This window comes from Panthera onca, chromosome E1 (assembly GCF_046562875.1).
Source record: "Panthera onca isolate mPanOnc1 chromosome E1, mPanOnc1 haplotype 2, whole genome shotgun sequence".
NCBI lineage: Eukaryota > Metazoa > Chordata > Mammalia > Carnivora > Felidae > Panthera > Panthera onca.
Window position 1 is genome coordinate 27829683 of NC_138352.1, and position 24451 is coordinate 27854133.

At 59.5% G+C, this 24451-nt stretch overlaps 1 protein-coding gene and 1 long non-coding RNA gene across 6 annotated transcripts; one reads left to right on the forward strand and one right to left on the reverse strand.

Annotated features, from left to right (window-relative positions):
* The first annotated feature begins 3121 nt into the window (after positions 1-3121).
* Positions 3122-24449, forward strand: SREBF1 (sterol regulatory element binding transcription factor 1). Of its 5 annotated transcripts, none has more exons than XM_081791174.1 (19): positions 3123-3404; positions 16213-16644; positions 17051-17238; positions 17324-17461; positions 17542-17763; positions 18435-18549; positions 18771-18991; positions 19233-19434; positions 19565-19743; positions 20026-20287; positions 20371-20537; positions 20725-20893; positions 21315-21423; positions 21719-21828; positions 21936-22062; positions 22252-22417; positions 22875-23075; positions 23165-23273; positions 23638-23982. In XM_081791174.1, the coding sequence occupies exons 1-19, from the start codon at positions 3314-3316 to the stop codon at positions 23865-23867; spliced, it is 3438 nt and encodes a 1145-aa protein (XP_081647300.1). In that variant the 5' UTR covers positions 3123-3313; the 3' UTR covers positions 23868-23982. The 5 variants fall into 5 exon arrangements, with proteins under 5 accessions (XP_078293777.2, XP_081647300.1, XP_060503080.1 ...); XM_060647097.3 differs by having other exon boundaries at positions 3124-3404; positions 17063-17238; positions 21930-22062; XM_060647096.3 differs by having other exon boundaries at positions 3125-3404; positions 21930-22062.
* Positions 5737-7546, reverse strand: LOC132688222 (uncharacterized). The gene is made up of 3 exons (XR_009614448.3): positions 7342-7546; positions 7140-7217; positions 5737-5850 (listed from the first exon to the last, which is right to left on the reverse strand). It is a non-coding gene; the product is annotated as an uncharacterized LOC132688222 (long non-coding RNA).
* Positions 24450-24451: the final 2 nt, after the last annotated feature.

The window sequence follows — 24451 nt, forward strand, 5'->3', positions numbered from 1 at the left end:
CGCTGCCCTGCCCCGGGTGAGGAGCCAGCACCGCCCCTCCGGCTGCCCAAACCCTGAGAAAATCAGGGACGACAGCGCTGTGCGGCCGTGGGCAAGTCGCTTTACCTCCCAGTGCCTCAGTGTCCTCATCTGTAGAATGGGAATTACAGCCTCCTGGGATTGTTGGGAGGAAAACATGTGTTAACACTGGTAAGCGTTCAAAGATTGTTGCCAGTGCAGACACAGCCTGCCAGCATCACTGTCGGCCAGGCTGGGACCCCTGCCCCTCCTAGACACACCAGGACGGGGGGGGGGGGGGGGGGGGGGGCATCACCACGGCTGTGCCCCTCCGTGCCCTGGCACACTCCTTCCTTGTGTGAGTTCGGATCACTCCAGCCAAGAGAGGTCTGGGGGGCTCGTTTGGGAGTCTCAAGCTATTTAGGGGGAGGAGCCACCAAGATGTTTCCCTGAGAACTGGGGGGGGGGGGGGGGGGGGGGAGGCCCATCCTGTCTTTCCTCACTCTCACCTTGAGAATTGCCCTTGGCAATGTAAGGCTGTGAAGCAGAGTTTTGTCTTTTAGGTTGCAAAGGTATAAAGCGCCCCCCACCCCAACTATCACCCATGGCAGGGGCTTCAATTTCAATTGGCATTTCTAGCCTGGGCTGCAGGTCTCCTGTTGACCCTGCCTTACCCTCTTTCTCCTAACTCAGCCAGTTATGGCATGCATATTCATTGACTCATGCTCTTTACATATCTGGTAAGTTCATTTGAAGAACGGTGAGGCAGGTATGTTGTGATGATGACTCCAACACACCCTACCTGCCTCTGCAGAGTGACGCAGGAAGGGTTGTTCTCATTTCACAATCCAACAGCCGAGACTCAGAAAAGTGGAAGGGCTCCAGGTCACTAAGCAAGCAGGTGAAAAGCCAGGCCAGCATCCTGACTCTGGAAAAAGGTGTTTGTTTGTTTGTTTTTAATGTTATTTATTTTTGAAAGAGAGAGCTATTTATTTCTGAAAGAGAGAGAGAGAGAGAGAGAGAGAGACAGAGACAGAGACAGAGTGTGAGTGGGGGAGGGGCAGAGAGAGAGAGAGGGAGACACAGAATCCCAAGCAGTCTCCAGGCTCTAAGCTGTCAGCACAGAGCCCCACGTGGGGTTCGAACTCATGAATCAAATCGCGAGATCATGACCTGAGCCGAAGTCAGATGCTTAACTGACTGAGCCACCCGGGTGCGCCCCCCCCCCTTTTTTAATGTTTATTTATTTTTGAGAGAGAGAGAGAGAGAGAGCGGGGGGCAGAGAGAGAGGGAGACACAGAATCTGAAGCAGGGTCCAGGCTCTGAGCTGTCAGTGCCCTATGTAGGGCTCTAACTTACTAACCGTGAGATCACTCATGACCGACACCAGTAAGATCATGACCTGAACCACCCAGGCGCCCCTGGAAAATGTGGCCTTTATAGGCTTCACTCAGTACCCGCTCTTCTCCCCACTCCTCTCCCTGGAAAGGACTGTTAGAATTTTCAGGTTAGTCACCAGATTCCCAAGGTCTCCTGGGTGCTTTGGCTCCTGCTTGGGGTGGTAAGGGACTGGGTAGGGGGGCAAGATGAAAGATGCTTGGGGAGAACACAGATCCCTCTATGCTCCCCAGCAGAAGTTCATCTAGATCCTTGGGCGGATGCCAGAGCAGGGCCATTTGGGGGGAAGATGCGGTTTAGAGACCCCCATGGCTTCTGGCCACTCTTGTTCTGGGTAATTTTCCACAGCAGCCACTTCTGGGAGGGAAACAAAGAGAGCTGCATGTACAGGCTGAGCCCTTGGGACTTGGGCCTCCAAGTCTCTCCTGGCCAAGGCACCCCCCTTCTAAAGTGCACCACTAATTTTACTCCTTCAGAAGATGTGGCCAGACAAGCTATATCTGGAGCCTGAGCAAGACAGTATTTGGGCTGGCATGACTCACTGAGGTCAGGGGCTAGGAGAGACTGGGGGTCCAGACCTCTGATGGGTCTTCTTGGCTACTCTCCACTTGCATACTTCCAGGGACAGGCAGCTCACTGCCTTTCCAGTTTCCAATACTCAAATGTTCTACTTTATCTCAATCCGTCTCCATGGGTCCCTCCCCTGCCACCTAGCTCTGTCCCCAGTCCACAGGGCCCAGGGTTTGGCCTCCAGCCATTTTCCTAGCCAAACTGCCTCCTCTGACCCAGACCCAGCCTGTCATGATCCAGGGCAACCTGGCTCAAGTCTAAAGCACAATCCACCTCTTCCTTGTGTCCCCATTCTGGCTGCCGCCAGTGCTAAGCACCGAGTTTGGAGTCAGATAGCCCTGAAGCCCTGTTGTTGTCCCTAGGTAACTGTGTGCTCGGGCAGTTAGAACTCTGGGTCTTCCTGTGTTCCTGGTTACTGAGGCCAGCTCACCTCCAGGGTCTGTACTGGGTCCACTGGCTCCCAAATCCCTGCCTGTACTGTCACCACAGCTGGATCTGGGAGGAAACCTGATTAAATCAGGAAGGGAAATTGTCTTTTCCAGGCTCCCTTTGGGCTATCCTCTTATCAGGAGACCAATCTGATCTAAGGAAACTGGGGGGGTGGGGGTTGCAGGCTGATCTCACAGGCCCAGCCCCCTGCCCCCCCCCCCCCCCCCCCATGTAATCACTAACATCCCAACCAGCCTATGGAGAAGCAGCACCAAGCTCCAGTTCCAGCTGATGAAACTAAAGCACAGAGTTGGCAGGAGAGCTCACAGCAGGTCTTTACAGCTCGCTCTATCTTGGACAGATCTGTCTTGTTCTAAAGAGCCAAATCTAGGAAGTGAGACTTGTCCAGACCCCACAGCTCACCAGCCCCAAGTCCAGAGACCTTTGGGACAGGCCCTGTCCTGGAGTTTCCACCCAGACCCCTTGCTTGGTGTTGGAGAAACTGAGGCCCAGGGAGGGCCCATTGCCTGCCCGAGCGTCCCTGCAGCAGTGGGCCAGAGGCTGGATAAAATGAATGACTGGAGGGCACACTGATGGAGGGGCCGGTTGGAGGTAGGTTTTCGAGGCTGACCCGGTAGCCTGGTCCCGGCTCTCTCCAGGTAGGGTGGGGCCGGCTACCCTAGAGGGCGGGGCCTCCCGACAGGGCCCCGCCTCCGCCCCGCCCTCCCTGCGGAGCCACAGCGGGGGAACCCAGTTTCCGAGGAACTTTTCGCCGGCGCCCGGCCGCCACCGGGGCCAGGACAGGACGCGAACGCGCGCGGCGGCGGCAGCGGGTCGGGGCCGGCGGACGCGACACTCGCTGCGAAAGTCCGTACGCGGCGGCGGGCCCGGCGGGCCTCCCGGAGGAGGCAACTGCGCCATGGACGAGCCGCCCTTCAGCGAAGCGGCCTTGGAGCAGGCGCTGGCCGAGCCGTGCGAGCTGGACGCGGCGCTGCTGACCGACATCGAAGGTACGTCAGGGGCCGCTTGGGCTCCGCGGGAGCCGGGAGCTCAGGCGGCGACCGGCCTTTGTCTCCCCGGCCGGCGCGGGCGCTGGCTCTGTACTGCTTGCGCGGGGCTTCCCCGCGTCTCTGGGCCGCGCGCTGTGGGCCTCCTTGTCCAGACCGCTCTGAGCCTCCCTGTGCCCGCCCTGGCGTGTCGGGCCACGCCTCGCCGGGTCTCTTGGAGGCTCAGGGCCGGGCACGTGCGCCTCTGAGCGTCCCGGGCCCCGCGCCGCGCAGCCGGTGAGTCCTCAGTCCAGTGTCGGCCGAGGCGGGAGCTTGAGACCTGGGCGTCGCCGAGGCCCCGCCCCTGCTCCAGCCTTGACGTCAGCTCAGGGTTACTCGCGGTCATTCCCTCCGGCCTGAGAGTTCAGCTCGGCTCAGAGCTCACGCGCATGCGCGCGGCGCTTCCTCCTGTCTCTCCTCCCTCTCCCCTCCACCCCGCCCCCGTCCGGTGCCCCTGGTCCAAGACGGGCATCGCTTCTGCAAAAATTTATTCAACATTTACTGAATGCCAGGCCGTTTCCTAGGCATTGTGCGGAGGGGGGATTCACAGACCGGCCTGGGATCCTCCTTTTCTTGGGAGCACGTAAATCCACCAGAAAAACCGCAAACGGATATTTAGTTGCAAGTTGGGGTGGAGCAGGGGTGGGGTGAGACCTCATTGAGCAGACTTTTGAGCTGAGACTGAGAGTCAGCCCCGGGCCCTCCTGGAAAGGATGTTCTCCCAGCCGAGGGCGTGGCAAGGGCGAAGGCCCCGAGTTTGAGGAGTTAAGAGGAATGCACTGGAGGTGAGGTTGGGACCGTTGATAAAAAGAGGATCCCCTGTGGGCTGGAGAGCGGACTAGGACTGAGGTTTACTCACATCTTTGCAAGCATCATTGTTTGCTTGACAGAGGAGGGGTTTGGGGACAGTGCGGCAGGTCCCATCTGGGAGGCTGTGGCCCCACTTTGTAGATAGGGCAAACCACAGTCCCCAGCAGACTGCCCTCCGTGGTCGCTTCGCAGTTTCAGCAACACCGGCTAAAGTGCGCTGGGTCGATGGGGAACCTGAGGTCAAGAGCACAGGACTCAAACCTCCCACAACCTAGACAGACATGTGACATGTCCATGGAGCCCGTGGCACCTGGGGTTACCAAAACAGGTACATCGAAGTCACCCACTCCTGTCTTACTGCAGCCTTGCATGGTAGCTCAGCTGGCTGTCAGCCTGGGGCCTTATCAGCTCCCCTTCCCCACGGGCCAGGCCAGGGGAGGGTCTGGGAGGAGAGACCCTGATTGTGGGGCTTTTCCAAAGCAGGACTTGAATCTGGACACTACTCACTTACTTTGACGTCCTGCCCAAGCTCTCTCAACCTCTGTGCCTCAGTTTCCCACCCTGGATACAAATGCTTCCCTTCCTAGGGGAGTTGGGAGAATGGAATCAGGGCAGGTGTATCCAGAGCACAGATCTGGCATAGACCTTTCTTATTGACTCATAGAAGCATTAGGTCCTGAGGCCCAAAGGCCAGGCCCTCCCAGCCATTGGGGGCTGGGGGCAATTCGGCATCAGCTCTAGTCTGTGAGAGAAGGGGAAAACACTGGGGCCTCGTGCTGGTTGGGGCTTGACGTTTGCCTGCCACGGTAGATTTCTCAGCTTTTATCCAAACTTTCTGTCCCCCCCTGCCACCCGCCCCCGCCAGTTACACAGAGGATCTCTTTGCATTATAGAAAAATTAGAAAGTGCAGGTGAGCAAAAATAAAAAAAGAACAACCCAAATCTTCCTTAAACCCATCACGCAGAGATAAGCTGTGTTAATTATGTGGGGGATTATTTTCTGTGTATGTCCATATATATACATATACATACATACATACATATATATATATACGTATATATATACATATACGTATACGTATATATATATACGTATATATATATATACGTATACGTATATATGTATACGTATATATATATATGTATATATATTTGTTTTTGAATGGCTCTACACTTGTGATCTACTTTTGGAAAACATCATTGAGGTACAATTTACCTGTCGTAAGATTTACCCATTTTAAGTGTACAATAAGTTTGTACATTGACCAAGTTGTGTTGACCATCACCAGTTAGTTGTGGCACATTTTCATCCCCTCTGTTTACAAGTGCTCCCTGGTCCACACCCAGCCTTCCACACCCAGCCCAGGCCACCGCTAACGTCTACTTTTATAGAGAATAGGGTCCATTGGCTCACAGCAGGTTGTAACTTGCTTTGTTCCTGTATCTACAGCCAGGCAGCAGTCAAGTTCCTTGGTTTATCTACTGGGTCCCTCATTGATGGACATCCAGGTTGTTCTGTTCTTATAAACTGTACTGCAGGGGACACCCCAGGCCGGTCTTTGCTTGGATGGATCCTTCTCTAGTTCTGTAGGCAGAGGTTCTGGGAGGGGAATTTATAGTCAGAGACCAGGCCTACTTGGGAGGCTGTTATCCTGGCCTTGGAGAGAGGCAGATTCAGGGTCTAGAGAGATGTGACTTGGGTGTGGGAAAGGTACGGTCTCCAGGTCCCCTGAGATGACAGAAGGTTGAGAGGTAGGCCAGGCAGGCCTCGAGTGCCTGAAAGGGTAGATGGACTGAATCTTGGAGGCAGTGGGGAGTCCTGGGGGGGATTGGAGCAAGGCGTTGCCATGCCTGGGTTATATGTCGGAAGCTTCCTCTGGCCGCTGGAGTGGGGGAATCACAACACTAACTGAACACTTACTGTATCCCGGCACCTAGCTGGCCATTGGGTCCCCCTGACAACCCTAAGTGGGGTAGACTTCAGATCTTCATCTTACAGATGAGTGAGTGCCTTGAGGCACACAGAGAGGTTAAGTGACTTGCCTGAGGTCACATAGCCAGAACCTGGCAGAACCGGGATTCAAACTCAGGCTGTGGACTCCAGAGGCCACGCTCTTAACTGCTGTGCTCCTAAGAGTGGGGGTGGGGGTGGGAAGCAATAGAACCGGGAGCCCTGGAGGCTGCTCCATGTGGGGCTATGCTGGGGGCCTGGGAGTAGATCAAAGAAGGGTCAGAGGCCACGCTGCCACCTCCCTCTCCCAGCCCAGAGCAGCCTTGAGTCATGAGACGAGGACTGTCACCAGGCAAGGGGCCAAAGGCCTTGAGCTCCACCCAGCCCTGATGCCCGGCTTTGCCAAACTCTCTGTCCTATGACGGGTTTGGGGGCGGAGCTGGCAGCATGAGCCCTTAGTTCTGTGGGTGAAGGCATTGCCTGGGCCCGGTACACCCCAACCTCCGGCGAGCTCCGTCTCCTCCCAGGGCCTCCTGTTCTGGCTCTGTGCTTTGGGGGTCCTTGTGGCAGTGGGTGGAGGCAACGGGAGAGCAGTCCTGTGCCATGTTTGGGATTGGTGTTAAGCCCCCGGCAGGTTTCACTTCTCTGATTAATTTCTCAGATCTTGTCCATGCTTTTAAATGCCGGAGAGGCAAGTGGCCGTGAGATTCCGGCAGGGGCCGGGCTGAGTAGTCACCCTGGGGGCGCTGGTTTATTTGAAGCCTTTGGTGGCACAGTTCATTCTCCCCTCTGCCCGGGTATCCCCACCTTCACTCTTTTTCATACCCCGGCAGTCCTCCCAGACAGGGTGGCCTTCCTGGATCTCACCCGTCCCCGCCCCAGCTCAGCACTGGCAGTGTTTTCTGGCGCTCTCCCGGCCCTGGGGTCCGTCAAGGTACCTGAATAAACCACAGGAGGGCCTGCCTTCTAGGTCTCAGCCTAGGCCTGTCTGGCTGTTTTCTGGTTCCAGGGCAGTCCTGGTGGAGAGAACACACATTGGGGGCCATTCTGCCACCCCCCTCCCCACCTCTCCCCATGTTATCTCACGCCCAGTTCTTCCCCCAGTCCCACCAAGAGGAAATACAGTGCAAGACTGCTTACTGTTCAGCTCCCAGCTCCGGGCATACAACTCCTCAGTCCCCAAACAGCGATGGCTCCCCAGTGCCCCCAAGATAAGGTTCCTTTGTCCCAGCATGGTGTTCCTGACCTATAGGGCTTACCAGACCTGTCTCTTCGGGGGGATGGACAGAGGTATGCTGGGAGTAGGTTGAGGTGTCTGGGGATTACCTCCTGTCCAATGTTCACCTCGCTGTGGACGCAAACATCCTGAGTGACCTGGTCAACCCCAGGCAGGGGTCACCGCCAGGCGGAGGACTGGGATCTGGACTTTGTCTGAACAACAGGTGCAGCTCAGTTGGGAATGGCAGCACTGGCCAGAGGAAGTATCTCTGGCCTTGTCTCTTGCCAGCCATCGGCCCCGTGGATGTGCCCTTTGATCCCCAGACCCGACCGGGATGGCATTCGTGTGACACCTATGTCCCATGTGGCTACACAGAGGGGGTTGTGTGAGGGGAGGCAGGAGAGCCTTAGAGACAGATTTGGGGCTCCCACAGGGGGGGATCTTCAAAAAAAATTTTTTTAATGTTTATTTTTTTGAGAGAGGGAGAAGGAGAGAGAGAGAGAGACATGCACGAGCAAGGGAGGCACAGAGAAAGAGGTAGAAAGAGAATCCCAAGCAGGCTCCGTCCTGTAAGCGCAGAGCCCGACACAGGGCTTGAACTCATGAACCATGAGATCATGCATGACCTGAGCTGAACCCAAGTCAGAAGCTTAACCGACTGAGCCACCCAGGCGCCCCCTGAAGGGGCGGGGTGGTCTTTGAGGCTGGCTCCAGGTGTGTGATTCCCATGCTGAGTTTGGGAGGTGGCACAGGGAGAGTTTGTGGCCTGGAAAGGCCCACCCCCACCTGGAACCCTGCTCAAGCTCACCCCCTCCCCCCGAGTGACGCTCCAGCTCTCTCCCAGCAAGCCTGTCCCTCCCAGTCACATGCCAGGCCTACCCCTCCTAGGGCTCTGGGGTTCCCACCAGATCGCAGGGGTCTCAAATTCAACCCCTGCTGTGTGACCGTGAACAAGTGGCTTAACCTATCTGGCCTTCAGATTTTCCTCAGTGTACTAAGAATGATGATAGAAGCATCTTCTTGTGGGTGCCTGGGTGGCTCAGACTCTTGATTTCAGCTCAGGTCATGATTCCAGGGGCCGTAGGATCGAGCCCCATGTCCGGCTCCTCACTGTGCACGGAGCCTGCTTGAGATTCTTTCTTTCTTCCTTTGCCCCTGTACCCTTCTCACGTGATCTCTCTGTCTAAACAAACAAACAAACAAACAAACAAACAAACAAACGAAAACCTTTTCTTGGAGTTGTGGGCAATCAGCCCATTAGAGCTCAGCCCATTTAGAGCTCAGCCTCTAAATGAACTCATTTAGATCAAGGGCTTATGTAGCACAGGACACATAGGAGGCCCTCAACCAATTTTCATCCTTTAGAGCACTCAACCAGGACCCGGCACCTAATATGTTTAGCTTATTATCCAAGGATCCTATGTTGGAAGTTTCTATGGGCTGTGGTTCCAAGTTCTGAGCACCCACCATTTTTGATTCTGGCTCTCTGCTTGGGAGACAAGGTGGGGCTGGGTAAAGTGGGGAGCCTCTCACCTCTCCCCCTGCCCGATCCCCAGGGGAGCAACACCCAGTCCTCAGCTACCATTAAAGATAAAGAGACTAGGGGCGCCTGGGTGGCTCAGTCAGTTAAATGTCTGACTCTTGATTTTGGCCCGGGTCGTGATCTCACGGCTTGTGAAAATGAGCCCTATATCAGGCTCTGTGCTGACAGCCCTGAGCCTGCTTGGGATTCTCTCTCTGTCTCTCTCTCTCTCTCTCTCTCTCTCTCTCTGTCTCAAAACTAAATAAACATTAAACAAAACAGCAGCACGTGGCCTTCGAACCAATACATCCTCTTCAGGTTGAAAACAGGCTGCAGGGAGACAACCCAAAAGGGGGAAATAGATGTACAGCACTACACAGGGGACAGCTGCTCAGCGGTAGGGGACTGCCCCCAAACTGCCACTGTCTCGGGCCCTGGGTTGGTTTTCAGCTGCCAAAATGACGAGTAGGTGCTCCAAGCCTTCACCTATGACAAGATGCCTGAAGTGGTGCTTCCTCGCACCTGGTATAGTGGCCATCTTCCGGGTCACGTTCAGGGTTCTTTGGTGTGTGCAGTTGGGAACTAGCGTGTGGAGTGACACAGAGGAGGGAAGAACCTGAGAAGGCGGCATCAGATCGCGTTTTGAAAGAGGAGCAGTAGTTTGCTAGGTAGACAAAGGCTACCGGGAAGGGCATTCCTGGCAGAGGGAACAGCCTGGGCGAATGCATGGTAGCCCTGAAGAGCATGGCGTGTTCGGAAAGCAGACGGGGGAACTGAGGCAGGGAGAGAGCCCTGTGGCCGGAGACCGGCAGCGGGACGGTGGCTGGCTGGCTGTACAAACCTCTGATTCTCGTCCCCTCTGTGCTCAGCCCTGTGCTGAGTGATGCCAGGGTTCGGGCCCTCCCAGGCAAGGCCCGGCCACTAATGGTGGTCAGGAAGGCCTCCGGGAGGGGGCAGTGCCAGAGCTGAGCCTTACTGAGCTTTGTGCTGCCTCCTCTTCCGTTCTTGCACACCACACACACCTCCTGACCGGATACAAGTGCTGCCAGCAAGTTGGGGCAGAGCCAGGCTGGAGCGAGGGCCCTCTCCTGTCTCTGGCAGGTTGGAGCTGACCAGTGTGGACTCTGGGGTTGGGGGACCTGTGTTCTGAGTCCCAGATTCTCTCCTTGGCAGAGGCAGCCACTTGGACACACGGCCTCTCTCTGGGCCTTAGTTTCCTGGTCCGTCTCGAGGGCCCGTGCCCAGGTATGCTGGGGCTGCAGCCATGGGCCCATCCTCTTCCAGGAAGAGTCAGCACACATTTGCACCCCCAGGCAGCCCCGCGTGCACAAAGGACAGTCTGTCCCCGTTGCATCCATGACCAGCCGAGGTCGTGCAAACCTGCTGACCTGAATCCTCAGGAGGATCAAGGAGGCACTGGTAGGAGCAGCAGGGATGAATGGCAGGCAGAGTGTAGCCCTGGCTTCCCAGAATGTTCGGCGAGTGTCCCATCCCTGCCTCGTGCCCTTCGAGCAGGCAGAGGTGGAATGCTGCGGGCGTCCTATAAGCCCTGTCCCATGTCCTCTCCCGTGACGGTGCGGCTTTATATCCTTCACTGTTCCTCAGAGTTGTGCAACTTTGTGATCTGCATTGCACGGGACAGTTTGCAAATCCTTTTCCTGCCCATTTCCTGGAGAATTGGTGTCCTTGGCTCAGGCAACGGACAGCCTGGAATCTCAGCTTCCTGGCTGCCTCCCTGAACTCTGTCCCCTCTTTGCTCCCTTTGCTCTGGCGACACTGGCCTCCTTGCTGTCCCAGCATCATCACACCAAGCTTGTGTCTACCTCAGGGCCTTTGTACTTGCTGTTCCTTCTGCTCAGGACATTCTTCCTCCCTCCTGGCCTCTTTCATTCAGGCCTCTACTCAGATGTTACCTCCTCAGAGAGGCTTGCTGATCACATGTGTAGCGGCCCCTCGCACTGTCTTTATGTGGTCTCTGTTTCTTCATGGTGCCCATCACCATCTGTACCCACAATTCCTCCATGTATTTGCAGACTGTCGGCCACTGGAACATAAGTTCCACGAGGGAAGGCCTTTATGCTTTGTCCCTGTACCCTCAGTCCTGGCAAAGGCCTGACACACAGTAGACACTTAAGAAAAGGCAGTAGATATCGTCAGAGAGACGACTCTGGGCTTCACGGACCAGGCCATGTGAGGGAGGTGGTGAGCTCCCTATCTTAAGAGGCTTGCACACAGAGCTTGTTTGGGGTTCAAGGCCTCATGAAGGTTGGATGGGCTGGAGGCTTCTGTGATGATCAGATCTGGGCTCCTGCCAGTTGGTGGTATTGGGTCCTCCCAAGATTTCCGTCATGGCCTCACAGAACAAACAGGCCAGAGAATAAAAGGCTGCCCCACATCTGCCTTCCAAAGGAGGTTTCACGGTAGAACCAGGGAGGGAGAGGGGCTCAGGTTTCCTGTTGGGCCCTGCTACAATCAGGGCAGGACTGGAGAAAGGAGAGGAAAAGGGAGGAATCCAGGCTTGGGGAGGAGGTGAGGAAGGTGAAAGATTGGAGGGGGTGCGAGATGGGCCCACTGAGGCTCAGAGTCTATGCCTCCTTTTCTTCCTTGTGTTCAAGGACATGGACCTTCGGGCCTTCTGAGTCTCTCTTTATGCCGGAAGCCTAGTGTTCAGCTCACTGGAGAAGGGCCCACCACTTGGGAGCCATGGCCAGCTTTTTGGGGCCTGCTGTCTTGGGCACTTCTCTTGCCTCGCCCTAGTCCCAGCCCGATTTACTCTGCGTAAAACAATCTTCATTAAATGGTCACGGAGCTCTGACTTGAATGTTGCAAGTAATGGGCAACTCACTACCTGCCTTAACAGTTCTAGACCATTTTATTTGCTGCAGAGGGACTAACGTTTATTGAGATCTTGCTGAATGCTGGGTGTTTCATACACTTGCTCTCTTGTTATTTTTTTTCATTTTTTTTAGTGAACCTACAATGTTATATTAATTTCAGGTGTACCATATAGTGATTCAACAATTCTATACATTACTCGGTGCTCATCATGATAAGTGTGCTCTTAATCCCTGCCACGTCCCTCATCCATCCCCACCCCCACCCTCCTCCCCTCTGGTAACCACCAGTTAGTTCTCTATAGTTAAGAGTCTCTTTTTTGCTTTGTCCTTTTTCTCTTTGGTTTTTTTAAATTCCACATATGAGTGAAAGCGTATGGTATTTGTTTTTCTCAGGCTGACTTCTTTCATTTAGCATCACACTCTCCAGCTCCATCCATGTCTTTGCAAATGGCAGTAGTTCGTTCTTTTTGATGGCCGAGTAATATTCCATTGTATATATTCATTTTTCTTTCAGCTGTTGATGGGCACTTGGGCTGCCTCCATAATTTGGCTTTTGTAAATACTGCTGCAGTAAATACGCTTGCTCTTCTAGAACCCCACCCCTGTCACCTCTGGAGACAAGGGGTGGAGGCTCAGAGAAGGGGAGTGACCTGCCTGGGATTACATGGCAGGTGAGGCACAGAGGGAAGGCCCGCCCCGTTGGCCGTGTGGGGAAGAGGTGGGCTGTAGGGCTTGCTCTCAGATTTACCCCCCACCCCCCTTAGCACCCAGCTTCTGCAGGAATTGGCGGGCACATTCAGCTCCAGGGGAGAGTGAGATGGGGGGCTGCTCAGGCCGTGAGTTCGGGGAAAGGCTGGCCCCTCATATGCCACCAGATGCCTTGTGACACGCAGGCCCTCTTTCCCGCTGCATCTTCGTTTAGACCGCGTCCTCTGCCCCATGGCCAGCGCCCCCTCTCAGGAGCCTTTCCTGACTCCTGCTACCCTCAGGGGGGCATTGGGTGACCATTCTCCCTCCTACCTCCTCAGGATGGAATGGGGGCAGAGCACAAAGATGTGGGAAATGGAAAACAAAAAGGCATGAAACTGTGGAGAAGGGAAGAGAAGGATGAGACAGGAAGTGGGTGTCCCAGGCCTGACACCCTCAGGGCTGGCCCTGGCCCTGGCCCTGGCCCTGGCCCTGCCCTGAAAAGTTTCAGGCCGGTATTTACTTGTCGGTCCTGCCACATTCTGGGCTCAAAAACTGGGGAACGTGGTAAGGAAGAACAGAGCCGTGAGGGTCTGCTTTTGAAACTTGTGCGTGGAATTCAGGCCTTGGTGTCTAACCTGTCTTCAGTCTTTCCAGCAGCAATGCTTTGGATGAGGTCACAGTCTTTCCAGCAGCAATGCTTTGTTTTGTTTTTTGGGGGGGGGGTGGTGAGGGAGGGTGTGAACACCCATAAGCTGAGGAGAGAGGGAGGTGGAGGTGCTAGAGAATTTCCTTATCCTTGGCACCCCCTCCAAAGCCGTGGAAAGATCTAGAAAGATCAGGAAGTAGATGTGTGTAAGGGAGATGAGGCTGAGTTTCCTTATTTATAGGCTGGTGGAGAGGGAGAGAGATTGGGGGCAGGAGGGACTCCAGGCCTGAACACGCTGCCCCCTCTGCCATGCCTGCCTGCCTGCCTGCCCAGGATTCAGCCACCCTCCAAGGCCGCAGGAGACAGAGACAGAGGAGGGGCAAGCCCCTGTGCTACAGTTGAAGGCTGGGGCAGGACTTGCTGGTGGTCTGTTTGGCCACAAAAGCCCAAACTGGCAACCTGGGCAGCTTGCCAGGCTCTGTTCATCTGTATGTGTGTTGAACTTTGACCTTACTTAGAAGGGGAGGCAGTCCTAGGTACCTCCTCAAAAGACCCCCAGAGCCTGTCACCCATGCCTTCTTTACCTTCTGTCCCAGGGATTAGGCTGCCTCTGGGCCTCCCAGGACCCTGCAGTGAATAAGTGAGTCAGGCTATACCTGGCGATTGCCGGGGGGGGGGGGGGGGGTGAGACCTTGGGGGCCAGGGCAGACTTTGCTGACCTCCTTCCCTCCACCCCAAACCCAGATTTCTCTGCAAAAGGACATCTGTGCAGACAGACAGAGGCCTCAGGTTCCAGTATTACCTGAATGAGTAGTTTGGGATAAGGGTCTTCCTTCCTCACTCTGGGCCTCAGTTTCCCGGCTGCGGCCAGTTATTAGTCATCCATGTGCTGGGGGATGGCCCAGGAAGGCAAGGTCCCCGCACTTAAGACCAGGAGGCCCTTGGCCTTAACGTCAGCGCTTCTTGGTACTGAGCGCAGCACCCATTTTCTCCTTCACTTTTCTCATTAGAGGCCCAAGGAGATGTGATCATCCCATTGTCTAGAGAAGCAAACTGAGGCCTAGGGGTGGGGAGCCGCCCAGAGTGTCAGCGATTTCCAAAGAGTGTTGGGGCATCCCTTCCGGGGGCCTCCCGGTCCCGAGCCCACTCCGCGGCGCTTCGCGGATGTGGTCGGAGCTGGGGGCTTAAAGGGGCCGGTGACCGCCAGTAACCCCGGCGGGTGTCGGCGCCGAACGGGTTAAGGGCCCGCGCCCGCGAGTAACCCCGGCCCCATTCAGTGCCGCGGGGTGAAACCCGAGCCCTAGCCGCCGTCGGGGGTGGGGCGGGGGCAGGGGCGGGGCCCTAGTGAGGCAGTGGCGCGGTCGCTGATTGGCCGCGCGCGCTCACCCCATGCCCGGCCCGCGGCCCCGGGGGGGGCGGAGCCGGCGGGGGCGGGGCGAGGCGGGGGGGCGGGGCGCTCGGCGGGCTTTAAAGCGCGGCGGAGCCCTGACAGGTGGTCTGCGGTGCGCGGAGACCGGCAGGCCAGCCGCCGGGGCGCCCCGAAGGGGCGGCGGGCGCGGGCCGCGGAGCCATGGATTGCACGTTCGAAGGTATTTTTTGGAGGACCCCCCCACCCCTTTATCACAGAGCCTCCACCTCCGCTGCGGGGTCACCACCCCCGGTTCCCTCAGAGGGGGGCGTGTGTATGCAGTGGCTGTGGAGCTCCCAATAGGAAGAGCCAGTTCCTGAGGGGGCGGAGTGCCAGTTCCCGGCTCTCACTGGAGTTGGTGGGCCACCCCCACCCCCCCGTTACTTACCCCCACCCAGGCGTTTGGAGTGAGAGGGTGGCTTTCCCAAGTCCTCCAGGGAGGAGTCCTGTTGTCCCATCTCCCAGCGCCCCCCCACCTCGCTCCCGTGAGTCGAATCTGGGATCCCAGACCTGGATTCAGTTTTTCTTTCAGGGCCTCGGTTTCACCATCTGTCAGAGGGGCTCATGAGGGCTGGGGTGAGGGATGGAGAGCCCCACAAGTAAAAGTGCTGTATGCGTTTCCCACCTGCATCAACACCCCCCCCCCCCCGCCCCCCGCGGACCCATGGGGTGTTTCCATTGGAGGACCCAGGGAGACTGAGCCCGGCACCCCCGTCTCATGCTGCTGCAGCCCATAAGGAGGTCCCCTCCCTGCCTGGGCACCTGTCAGTAGGAAGGAGGCAGGCAACAGTGCGTCCCACGGGGGGGCCAGCTTCCTGTCCCCCAAAACCTTGCGGCAGCCCTGCCGTGAAGGCCTTCATCTTTTCTTGTACAGATGAGGAAACTGAGGCCCGGTGAGAGGAGGCTGTTGGCCCAGGCCAACAGTGGCGAGCAGGGCCGGGAGCTCAGGCTGGGGACCTCGGGGGCCCGCGGGGCTCCCAGGGCTGTGCTCGTGGGTCCTGCGGAGCACTTTAACCCAGTGGGTGGCTGCCCCTGCTGGGTTAGAGGGCCCCGGGCCAGCACAGCCAGGCAGCTAGTCTCCCGCCAGCTGGGGGAGAGGCTGGGGCGAGTGGCGGGGAGTGTGTCCCAGTCTGGACGAGGAGGAAGGAGCCAGGACAGACAGCGCTCGCTTTTATAGAGGGGAGACTGAATGGCCTGGTCTCGAGGCTGCCTGGCTGCAGGGTTGGTCTGGGCTTGCGCCCAGAACACGCAGGGACACGCTGGTTGGCACACACGTGGCCAGCGGCTGGCTCAGCCCCAAGCCTCGGTCTGTTCCACAGAGGAATGGGTTGGTGATGGCAGCCCTGACGTCCGCAGTGCTGGGCCTAAACCCCAATTCTGCCTCAGCGTAGGTGTGGGGCGAGTGAACGGGCCTCGTGGGACCGGGTCCCTGCAGGGCTCTGACCTTGTCCGGTTGTGGCAAGGACTGTTGGATACATACGAAGCACCAGGCATTGCTTCAGGTGTCACAGGTGCCCAAGCAATGGCTGTGTGTCTGGGGGCACGGGCTTATGTGGGTGGCTTTCTATTTCTGCATCATTGCTCCACACGTACAGCTGTGTGGACAAGAGGCAGGGAATGTATGACGCCCTGTACAGGGGCCAGCCCCTTCCCTGCTGTCACTCACACAGCCTCTTCTCCTTTCTCCAGACATGCTTCAGCTCATCAACAATCAAGACAGCGACTTCCCGGGCCTGTTCGACCCACCCTATGCTGGGGGTGGGGCAGGGGGCACAGACCCTGCCAGTCCTGATGCCAGCTCCCCGGGCAGCTTGTCTCCATCTCCTGCCACCATGAGCTCCCCACTCGAAGGCTTCCTGGGGGGACCCAAGGCGACACCTCCACCCTTGTCCCCTCCCCAGCCTGCACCCACCTCATTGAAGATGTACCCGTCTGTGCCTGCCTTCTCCCCTGGGCCTGGTATCAAGGAGGAGCCATTGCCGCTGACTATCCTGCAGCCCCCAACCCCGCAGCCCCTGCCGGGGTCCCTCTTGCCCCAGAGCTTTCCGGCCCCAGCCCCACCGCAGTTCAGCTCTGCCCCTGTGTTGGGCTATCCCAGCCCCACTGGAGGCTTCTCCACAGGTAAGGGGAGGGGGGGGGGGCATGGGGGGCGGGACAGCAGGAGCACAGAGAGGAAGGTCTGCTGCGGTCTCGGGAGAGGAATTGGCAGACTTTAGACATTGGGCCTCTGCTCTAGTGCCTCAGACACCCCGGTACTAGCAGTCCTTGTGTTCTTGTTATTGTGGGGTGAAGCATTGCCTCCCATTCTGCCGGGGTGTCCACATCCACGCTGTCCTTCCAAAGACAAACGCCCGCCAGGAAAGCCTGTACATCTGCATTCGAGCTCTAGGCATGGGTTGTCCCCATAGGAAATAGGCCCCGGGGGGTCATGACTCATCCAAGGCCATAGGGTGATAGGGCCCTGAAAGGTAGGTTGAAAGTGGGTTAGGGCAGCCTGTGCCCGCAGCCCCAGCCTTTATCTCTGCAGGGACCCCTCCAGGGAACACCCCGCAGCCGCTGCCTGGCCTGCCACTGGCTTCCCTGCCAGGGGTCCCGCCCGTCTCCTTGTACACCCAGGTTCAGAATGCGGCCCCCCAGCAGCTGTTGACAGCCACGGCCACCCCCACAGCAGCCCCTGGAACAACCACCGTGACCTCGCAGATCCAGCAGGTCCCGGTGAGGAGGGCTGGCCGGGTGTCAGGGAGGTGGCAGCCCCTGGTTCAGACTCCCAGCTCTTGGCTGAGGCGTCCCCCTCTCCCAGGTCCTGCTGCAGCCCCACTTCATCAAGGCGGACTCTCTGCTTCTGACGACCATGAAAACAGACGTGGCGGCCACCGTGAAGACGGCGGGTATCAGCTCCCTGGCCCCTGGCACGGCTGTACAGACAGGGCCCTTGCAGGTCGGTGGCATGGGTGGGGCGGGAGGTCAAGGGGTCTGCGCATGTGCATGCCCGGCTGGTAACCCGTACCGGCCCTTTAGACCCTGGTGAGCGGAGGAACCATCCTGGCCACAGTGCCGCTGGTAGTGGACGCCGAGAAGCTGCCCATCAACCGGCTGGCAGCCGGCGGCAAGGCCCCGGGCTCGGCCCAGAGCCGTGGCGAGAAGCGCACAGCCCACAACGCGATTGAGAAACGCTACCGCTCCTCCATCAACGACAAAATCGTCGAGCTCAAGGACCTGGTGGTGGGCACTGAGGCGAAGGTACGGGCAGCAGTTTTCAGAGGCGCTTCTGGGGTGACCCTGGGGAAGGAGGTGACCGGAAGAAAAAAGAAGGATTGAGACCGAGCCTGGGCCGTGGACTTTAGCCTCCTTGGGCCTGGCCAGGGCCAGTGATTCATCTGCACTTCATGGAGGGAGGCTCCCCTGTGTGCTGGGGGCTAATTTAGGTACTGGGGATGCAGCAGCGAACAGACAGACAAAAAACCCTGCTCTCTAGGAACAGACGTTCTAGGGGGGACGGGGGGTGACAAGAAACAGGATAAATAAGTAAGCGTTAGAGCACGCCATATGGGGGTAGGTGCTGTGGAGGAAAATAAAGCAGGAAGAGGAATGGTGAGAGTTGCACATCTAAACCACCTCACAAAGGTGACATTACATAAGCAAAGACCTGAAGGAAGTGAGGGAGTGAGGCACGAAAACGGTAATAATAATAGCAGTTAGCCAGACACTGTTGTATGCATTTTACGTATTAATCTTGACGCCCATCCGGGGAGTTAGGTTCTCCTGGGGGAAGAGCATTCCGTGCAGAAGACATAGCAAATGCAAAGGGCCTGAGGCAGCGGTGTTGTAAAGCAGCGTCACCCACCTCGCTTAGGTGCCTACTTGCCAGGCCTGACCGGCTCCCTGTGCTGTCTCTCTCCTACCACCTGCAGCTGAATAAGTCTGCTGTCTTGCGCAAGGCCATCGATTATATCCGCTTCCTGCAACAGAGCAACCAGAAGCTCAAGCAGGAGAACCTGAGTCTCCGCACGGCTGCCCACAAAAGCAGTGAGTCCTGGCCTCACCCTTCCCTTGGCTCTGCCCACCTCCCCCGCCCCTGCCTGCCCCTTAAGCTCTAACCCTATAAGGGCCCTCAGCCCCTCCTTTGGCCCCAACTTGACCTTCAAGAGCTGGGCAACCTCCTAGTTGCCCTCTCCACAGGGCCCTAAGCTGACTTGGAGTGGGTATCCTAGCCTTCACCCCCAGCCCTGCTCCTTTCTGGCCCACAGAATCTCTGAAGGACCTGGTATCAGCCTGTGGCAGTGGAGGAAACACAGACGTGCCCATGGAGGGCATGAAGCCCGAGGTGGTGGACACGCTGAGCCCGCCACCCTCCGACGCCGGCTCGCCCTCTCAGAGCAGCCCCTTGTCCCTTGGCGGCAGGAGTAGTGGCAGTGGTGGCAGTGGCAGTGACTCAGAGCCCGACAGCCCAGTCTTTGAGGACAGCCAGGTAGGGTCCTGCCGTTCCCCACCCCCCCGCCTGTCTCCCCATGATAACATCTGAGCCCTAAGACTAGGTCAGGAAGAGGCCCCTAACATATCCCACCTCCCATTTTATAGACAGGAAAACCGAGGCCTGTAGTCATGTGAGGTCCCACAGTGAGTGTGGGTGGAGTGCTGAGCCCTTCCTTGTTCCGTCCTCTCTGGGCCACTCCCGCTCTGCCCTCCCTGACCTGCCCACCACCCCCCAGGTGAAGCCGGGGCAGCTGCTGTCCCCTCACGGCCGGGGCATGCTGGACCGTTCCCGCCTGGCCTTGTGCACACTCGTCTTCCTCTGTCTCTCCTGTAACCCCTTGGCCTCCCTGCTGGCCAGCCGGGGTCTCCCCACCCCCTCGGATGCCAGCAGCACCTACTACCATCCCGGGCGCAGCGTGCTGGGCACTGAGGGCAGAGGTAGGACAGGCCAGCGTGGGTATCTTTGGGTGAGAGGTGGGAAGGGATCCTCGGGGGGACCCGAGGCCCGTGGAGCTGGGGCTCTGGATTTCCGGGGAGCTGTGTCCCCCATCCTTCTGTCTGCCCCCAGATGGCCCTGGCTGGGCCCCCTGGCTGCTGCCCCCACTGGTCTGGCTGACCAATGGGTTGCTGGTGCTGGTCTTCTTGGCGCTCCTCTTTGTCTACGGCGAGCCGGTCACACGGCCCCACTCAGGCCCCGCCGTGCACTTCTGGAGGCATCGCAAGCAGGCTGACCTGGATCTGGCCCGGGTAAGGGGTCAGATCCTGGAGGTGGGGTTGGGGGGACTGGCCGGGGCCGGGACTTGGGCAGCCCCCGGGAAAGTGCTGGGTGCCACTCCCCGTCCCTTCCCTGTCATGGTGAATCGGGCCCTGTCTTCCCCACTCCTGTCTAGCCTTCAGACTCCCATTGAGTGGGGGACACTAGGGTCATGGTGCACAGCCCAAGGTGGAAGGATCTTCAGAGCAGGAGGGGTATCGCGTGCTCAGATTCCCTGACACCCCTTTCCTTACCTGGCAAACCCTCATCCCCAGGGGGACTTTGCCCAGGCCGCCCAGCAGCTGTGGCTGGCCCTGCGGGCGCTGGGCCGGCCACTGCCCACCTCCCACCTGGACCTGGCCTGTAGCCTGCTCTGGAACCTCATCCGCCACCTGCTGCAACGGCTGTGGGTGGGCCGTTGGCTGGCAGGCCGGGCAGGGGGCCTGCAGAGGGACTGCGCCCTGCAGGCGGATGCCCGCACCAGCGCCCGAGACGCAGCGCTCGCCTACCACAAGCTGCACCAGCTGCACACCATGGGTATGAAGGGTGGGGAGCCGGGCCTGAGGGGCTCCTGCCGCCCCTGCCCCACACCCCTGCCTCACATCCTGCCCATTTTTCAGGGAAGTACACGGGCGGGCACCTGGCTGCCGTCAACCTGGCACTGAGTGCCCTGAACCTGGCGGAATGCGCGGGGGATGCCGTATCCCTGGCCACACTGGCTGAGATCTATGTGGCCGTCGCGCTGAGGGTCAAGACCAGTCTCCCGAGGGCCTTGCATTTTCTGACAGTGAGTGGGTGGCGGGCTGGTGGGGACAGGGCTGGGGGCGTGTCCCTGCAGCTCTGACCAGGGGCTGCACTGGAGGAGGCAGCTGGTCGCGGGTGGGCTCCCGGGCCTAGCTCGGGTCTCGGGCCAAGGTCTGGTTTTGAGTCCCTGTCTGGGTCCAGTGTGACAGCCCAGCTCCCCTCCCCTACAGCGCTTCTTCCTGAGTAGTGCCCGCCAGGCCTGCCTGGCCCAGAGTGGCTCGGTGCCTCTTGCCATGCAGTGGCTGTGCCACCCTGTGGGCCACCGTTTCTTCGTGGATGGGGACTGGGCCGTGTGCAGTGCCCCGAGGGAGAGTCTGTACAGCTTGGCCGGCAACCCAGGTGCTCTCTCACTCCTGTGCCCATCCCCTGTCCTCCCACCTCTTCCTTTGTCCCCCATGCCCATGACGCCCCCCGTCTGTCGTTGCTGTGGAGGCTGCAGGAACGGGAAGACTGGCTCTGTCTCAGTGGGGGCTCCTCAGAAGCAAAAAGGGAGACAGAGATTTGGGGGCAGGTGGTTGATTTGGGAGGTGATCCCAAGCAAGACCATTCATTGTGCAGCAAGGAGATCAGATGGAAGGGGACAGGCTGACAGAGGCACGTTATTAAGTAGACTACACTGGCCAAGGTGGGTCATCCTATCCAGGGACAGGGGTGGGAGCATTTATCTGTCCCACCTGCATGACCAGGAAAGAGCACTTGGTGGGGAGAGGTGGATGTGGGGGCCCTTCCTCCCGCCCCGCTCACCCACTCCTCCCTGCAGTGGACCCCTTGGCCCAGGTGACTCAGCTCTTCCGCGAACACCTCTTGGAGCGAGCACTGAATTGCGTGGCTCAGCCCAGTCCCGGCCCTGGATCAGCTGATGGGGACAGGTGAGGGGCCCTCCGCTCCCCTGCAGGCAGGCGCCCTCCACGGTGAAGTCTGGGAGTGGCTACGTCCAGGGCCCTGTGTGGGTGGCCAGAGCCGGGCTGCTGTCCAGCCGCTGGGTGGCCCCAGGCGCATCTCAGTTCCTCCCCGGGTCCGCTTCCGGCCCGGCTTGGCCGGAAGAGATGGCCGCACGGTACAGCTAGCACATCGGGCCGCGCTCTGGTGGGAGGTGAGGAGGGCTGGGGCCTGCCCAGGCCCCCTGCCACCTGCGCTGACTGCCAGTCCTCTCTTCTGATGCAGGGAATTCTCAGACGCCCTTGGGTACCTGCAGCTGCTGAACAGCTGTTCTGATGCCGCCGGGGCCCCAGCCTGCAGCTTCTCCATCAGCTCCAGCATGGCCACCGCCACCGGTGAGCCCCCAGGCCCCTGCCCTGTGACTCCCAGCTCAGCTTCGGGTACAGTGTGGCTGAGTTGTGGGGAGCCTCCCCACCCACACCCCTGCTCCCTACAGGCACAGACCCCGTGGCCAAGTGGTGGGCCTCACTGACGGCCGTGGTGACCCACTGGCTGCGGCGCGACGAGGAGGCGGCCGAGCGGCTGTACCCGCTGGTGGAACACCTGCCCCGCGCCCTGCAGGAGTCCGAGTGAGTCCCGGCCGGAATCTCCCGGCCCCCCCCCCCCCCCCAGCACAGCGCTGCTCCCCCCAGCCTCTGTTCCGTGCCGTTGGGGTCACCGCCTTTTCTTCCCCCGTGAAGCCACAACCAGGGCAGTGGGGAGCTTAGTGAGGGCCTGGGCCCGGTCTGACCATCAGTCCTCTGCCCTGGCCCCAACAGGAGACCCCTGCCCAGGGCGGCTCTGCACTCCTTCAAGGCTGCCCGGGCCGTCCTGGGCCGCAGGAAGGCAGAGTCTGGTCCGGCCAGCCTGGCCATCTGTGAGAAGGCCAGCGGGTACCTGCAGGACAGCCTGGCCACCACACCAGCTGGCGGCTCCATTGACAAGGTGAGGGTTGGTGCCGGGGGCCTCGCAGGTCTGGGGGGCGGTCGCCGCCTTTCCACTCCCCGAACGTTCTTCCTTGGGTTGCAGAAGACTGTGGGGTTAGCCTGACAGTACAGGGCTTGAGGCCCGGCTCGCCTTGCTTTTCTGGCTGAGGCTTGGGTCCGGGGGAAAGTGGCCACCCCTCCGCCCCCGCCCTCAGTTTCCCCACCCCCAGGAGGAGGGGTAGGGTGAGTGGTCTGGCAGAGCCCTCTTTGGAGGCTGCCCCTGTGGCAGGCGGCAGGTGTGGGGGCCTGGAGAGGCGGGCGGCCCCGCGGTGCATTGCTGTTGCATTGCACGTGAGTGAGGCGGGTGCAGTGCCTCGGCAGTGCAGCCCGGAGCCGGCCCCTGGCACCGCGGGCCCCCACCCTTCTCCTCCGAGAGCCGGAGCCCCCCTGACCCCTGCCCTGCCCACCACCCCCAGGCCATGCAGCTGCTCCTGTGTGACTTGCTCCTTGTGGCACGAACTAGCCTGTGGCGGCGGCAGCAGCCGCCCGCGCCCACCCAGGCCTCGCAGGGCCCCGGCCCTGGGGCCCAGGCCTCCGCCCTCGAACTGCGTGGCTTCCAGCGGGACCTGAGCGGCCTGAGGCGCCTGGCGCAGAGCTTCCGGCCTGCCATGCGGAGGGTGAGTGCCCACGGGGCCACGAAGCAGCAGGTGCGGGGAGAGCCGGGGCCTGGCCTGAACCCCGACTCCCCCGGCCTCCTCGTGCCCAGGTGTTCCTACACGAGGCCACGGCCCGGCTAATGGCAGGGGCCAGCCCCACGCGGACACACCAGCTCCTGGACCGCAGTCTGAGGAGGAGGACAGGCCCCTGCGGCAAAGGTGAGAGGGGCACCGCCCTGGTAGGGGGCGGGTCCTGGCCCCGCCTCCCCTCCCCTCCCCGCCCAGGGGTGTGATGGATGAGGAGGGAGACTGGGTAAGAGAGGCAGAGACCAAGGGACTTAGTGGTGCTTGCCTGATGGCGATGTCCTACCTGTCAAATGCACCGGGGGCCACCGTCCTCCGTGGGATGGGCGACTGTGCACGCCTCTCTGAGTCAGTGGCACGGGACAGGCCCTGGGGAGGGGTCTGAGGCTCCACTCGGTGCGCCTCGAGGCGCGCGGGGAGGGCGGCCTGTGGGGCGCGGACAGGCCCCGAGATCCCACCCGGCACGGCCCTGCCCCTGACGCGCGTGCGGTGTGCGCAGGCGCGGCGGCGGAGCTGGAACCGCGGCCCACGTGGAGGGAGCATGCCGAGGCCTTGTTACTGGCCTCCTGCTACCTGCCCCCCGGCTTCCTGTCGGCTCCAGGGCAGCGCGTGGGCATGCTGGCCGAGGCGGCGCGCACGCTCGAGAAGCTCGGCGATCGCCGCCTGCTGCACGACTGCCAGCAAATGCTCATGCGCCTGGGCGGCGGGACCACCGTCACCTCCAGCTAGACCCCTCGCCGGCGGCCCCAGCGCCCCGGTATCCTTCGGCCTGTGTGCCGGGACGGAGCCTCGACGGCCAAAGGCAGCGACAGAGACGGTCCACCCACGGACGGCACTGTCTCCTGGGGGGAGGGGGGGATGGAGATGGGAGGCACTCAGGTGCTTTTGCTGCCTCTTGACCTGGGAGGCCGGAGGGGGCGCGACCCCACCACCCCTACTGCGCCCCAACCGAAGAGGGAAGAGCGGCGGCCAGCATGGTGCTGACCTCTGGTGGCCGATCGGGGGATTGCAGGGGCCTGGCCGGCCGATGTCCCCTCCTGGCTCTGTTCGGCACCCGGTGGCTTTTCCCCCTTCTGTCTCAGAGAGGGGTACATTTCACTGAGCTGAGGGGGGCCGACTTGGCTTTCCCAGCCAGCAAGGGGGCCCTACTCCAAGGCGCCTCTCTCCCTTCTGGAGAGACTTGTACATAGTGTAGATCGGGCGCACCAGCCTCCTGGCCTCTGAGGCTCAAGTGTTACTTTGCCTTTTGCAAACTTTATTTTCATAGGTGAGAAGTTTTGTACAGAGAATAAAAAATGAAATTATTTATAACC

Bases quoted from the DNA above. Each gene is read 5' to 3' on its own strand.
- SREBF1 (XM_078437651.2), top strand. From the start codon at position 3,314: ATGGACGAGCCGCCCTTCAGCGAAGCGGCCTTGGAGCAGGCGCTGGCC. The intron at 3,405-16,212 runs GTACGTCAGGGG...TCCTTTCTCCAG, and splicing joins GCTGCTGACCGACATCGAAG to ACATGCTTCAGCTCATCAAC. The intron at 18,992-19,232 runs GTAGGGTCCTGC...ACCACCCCCCAG, and splicing joins CAGTCTTTGAGGACAGCCAG to GTGAAGCCGGGGCAGCTGCT.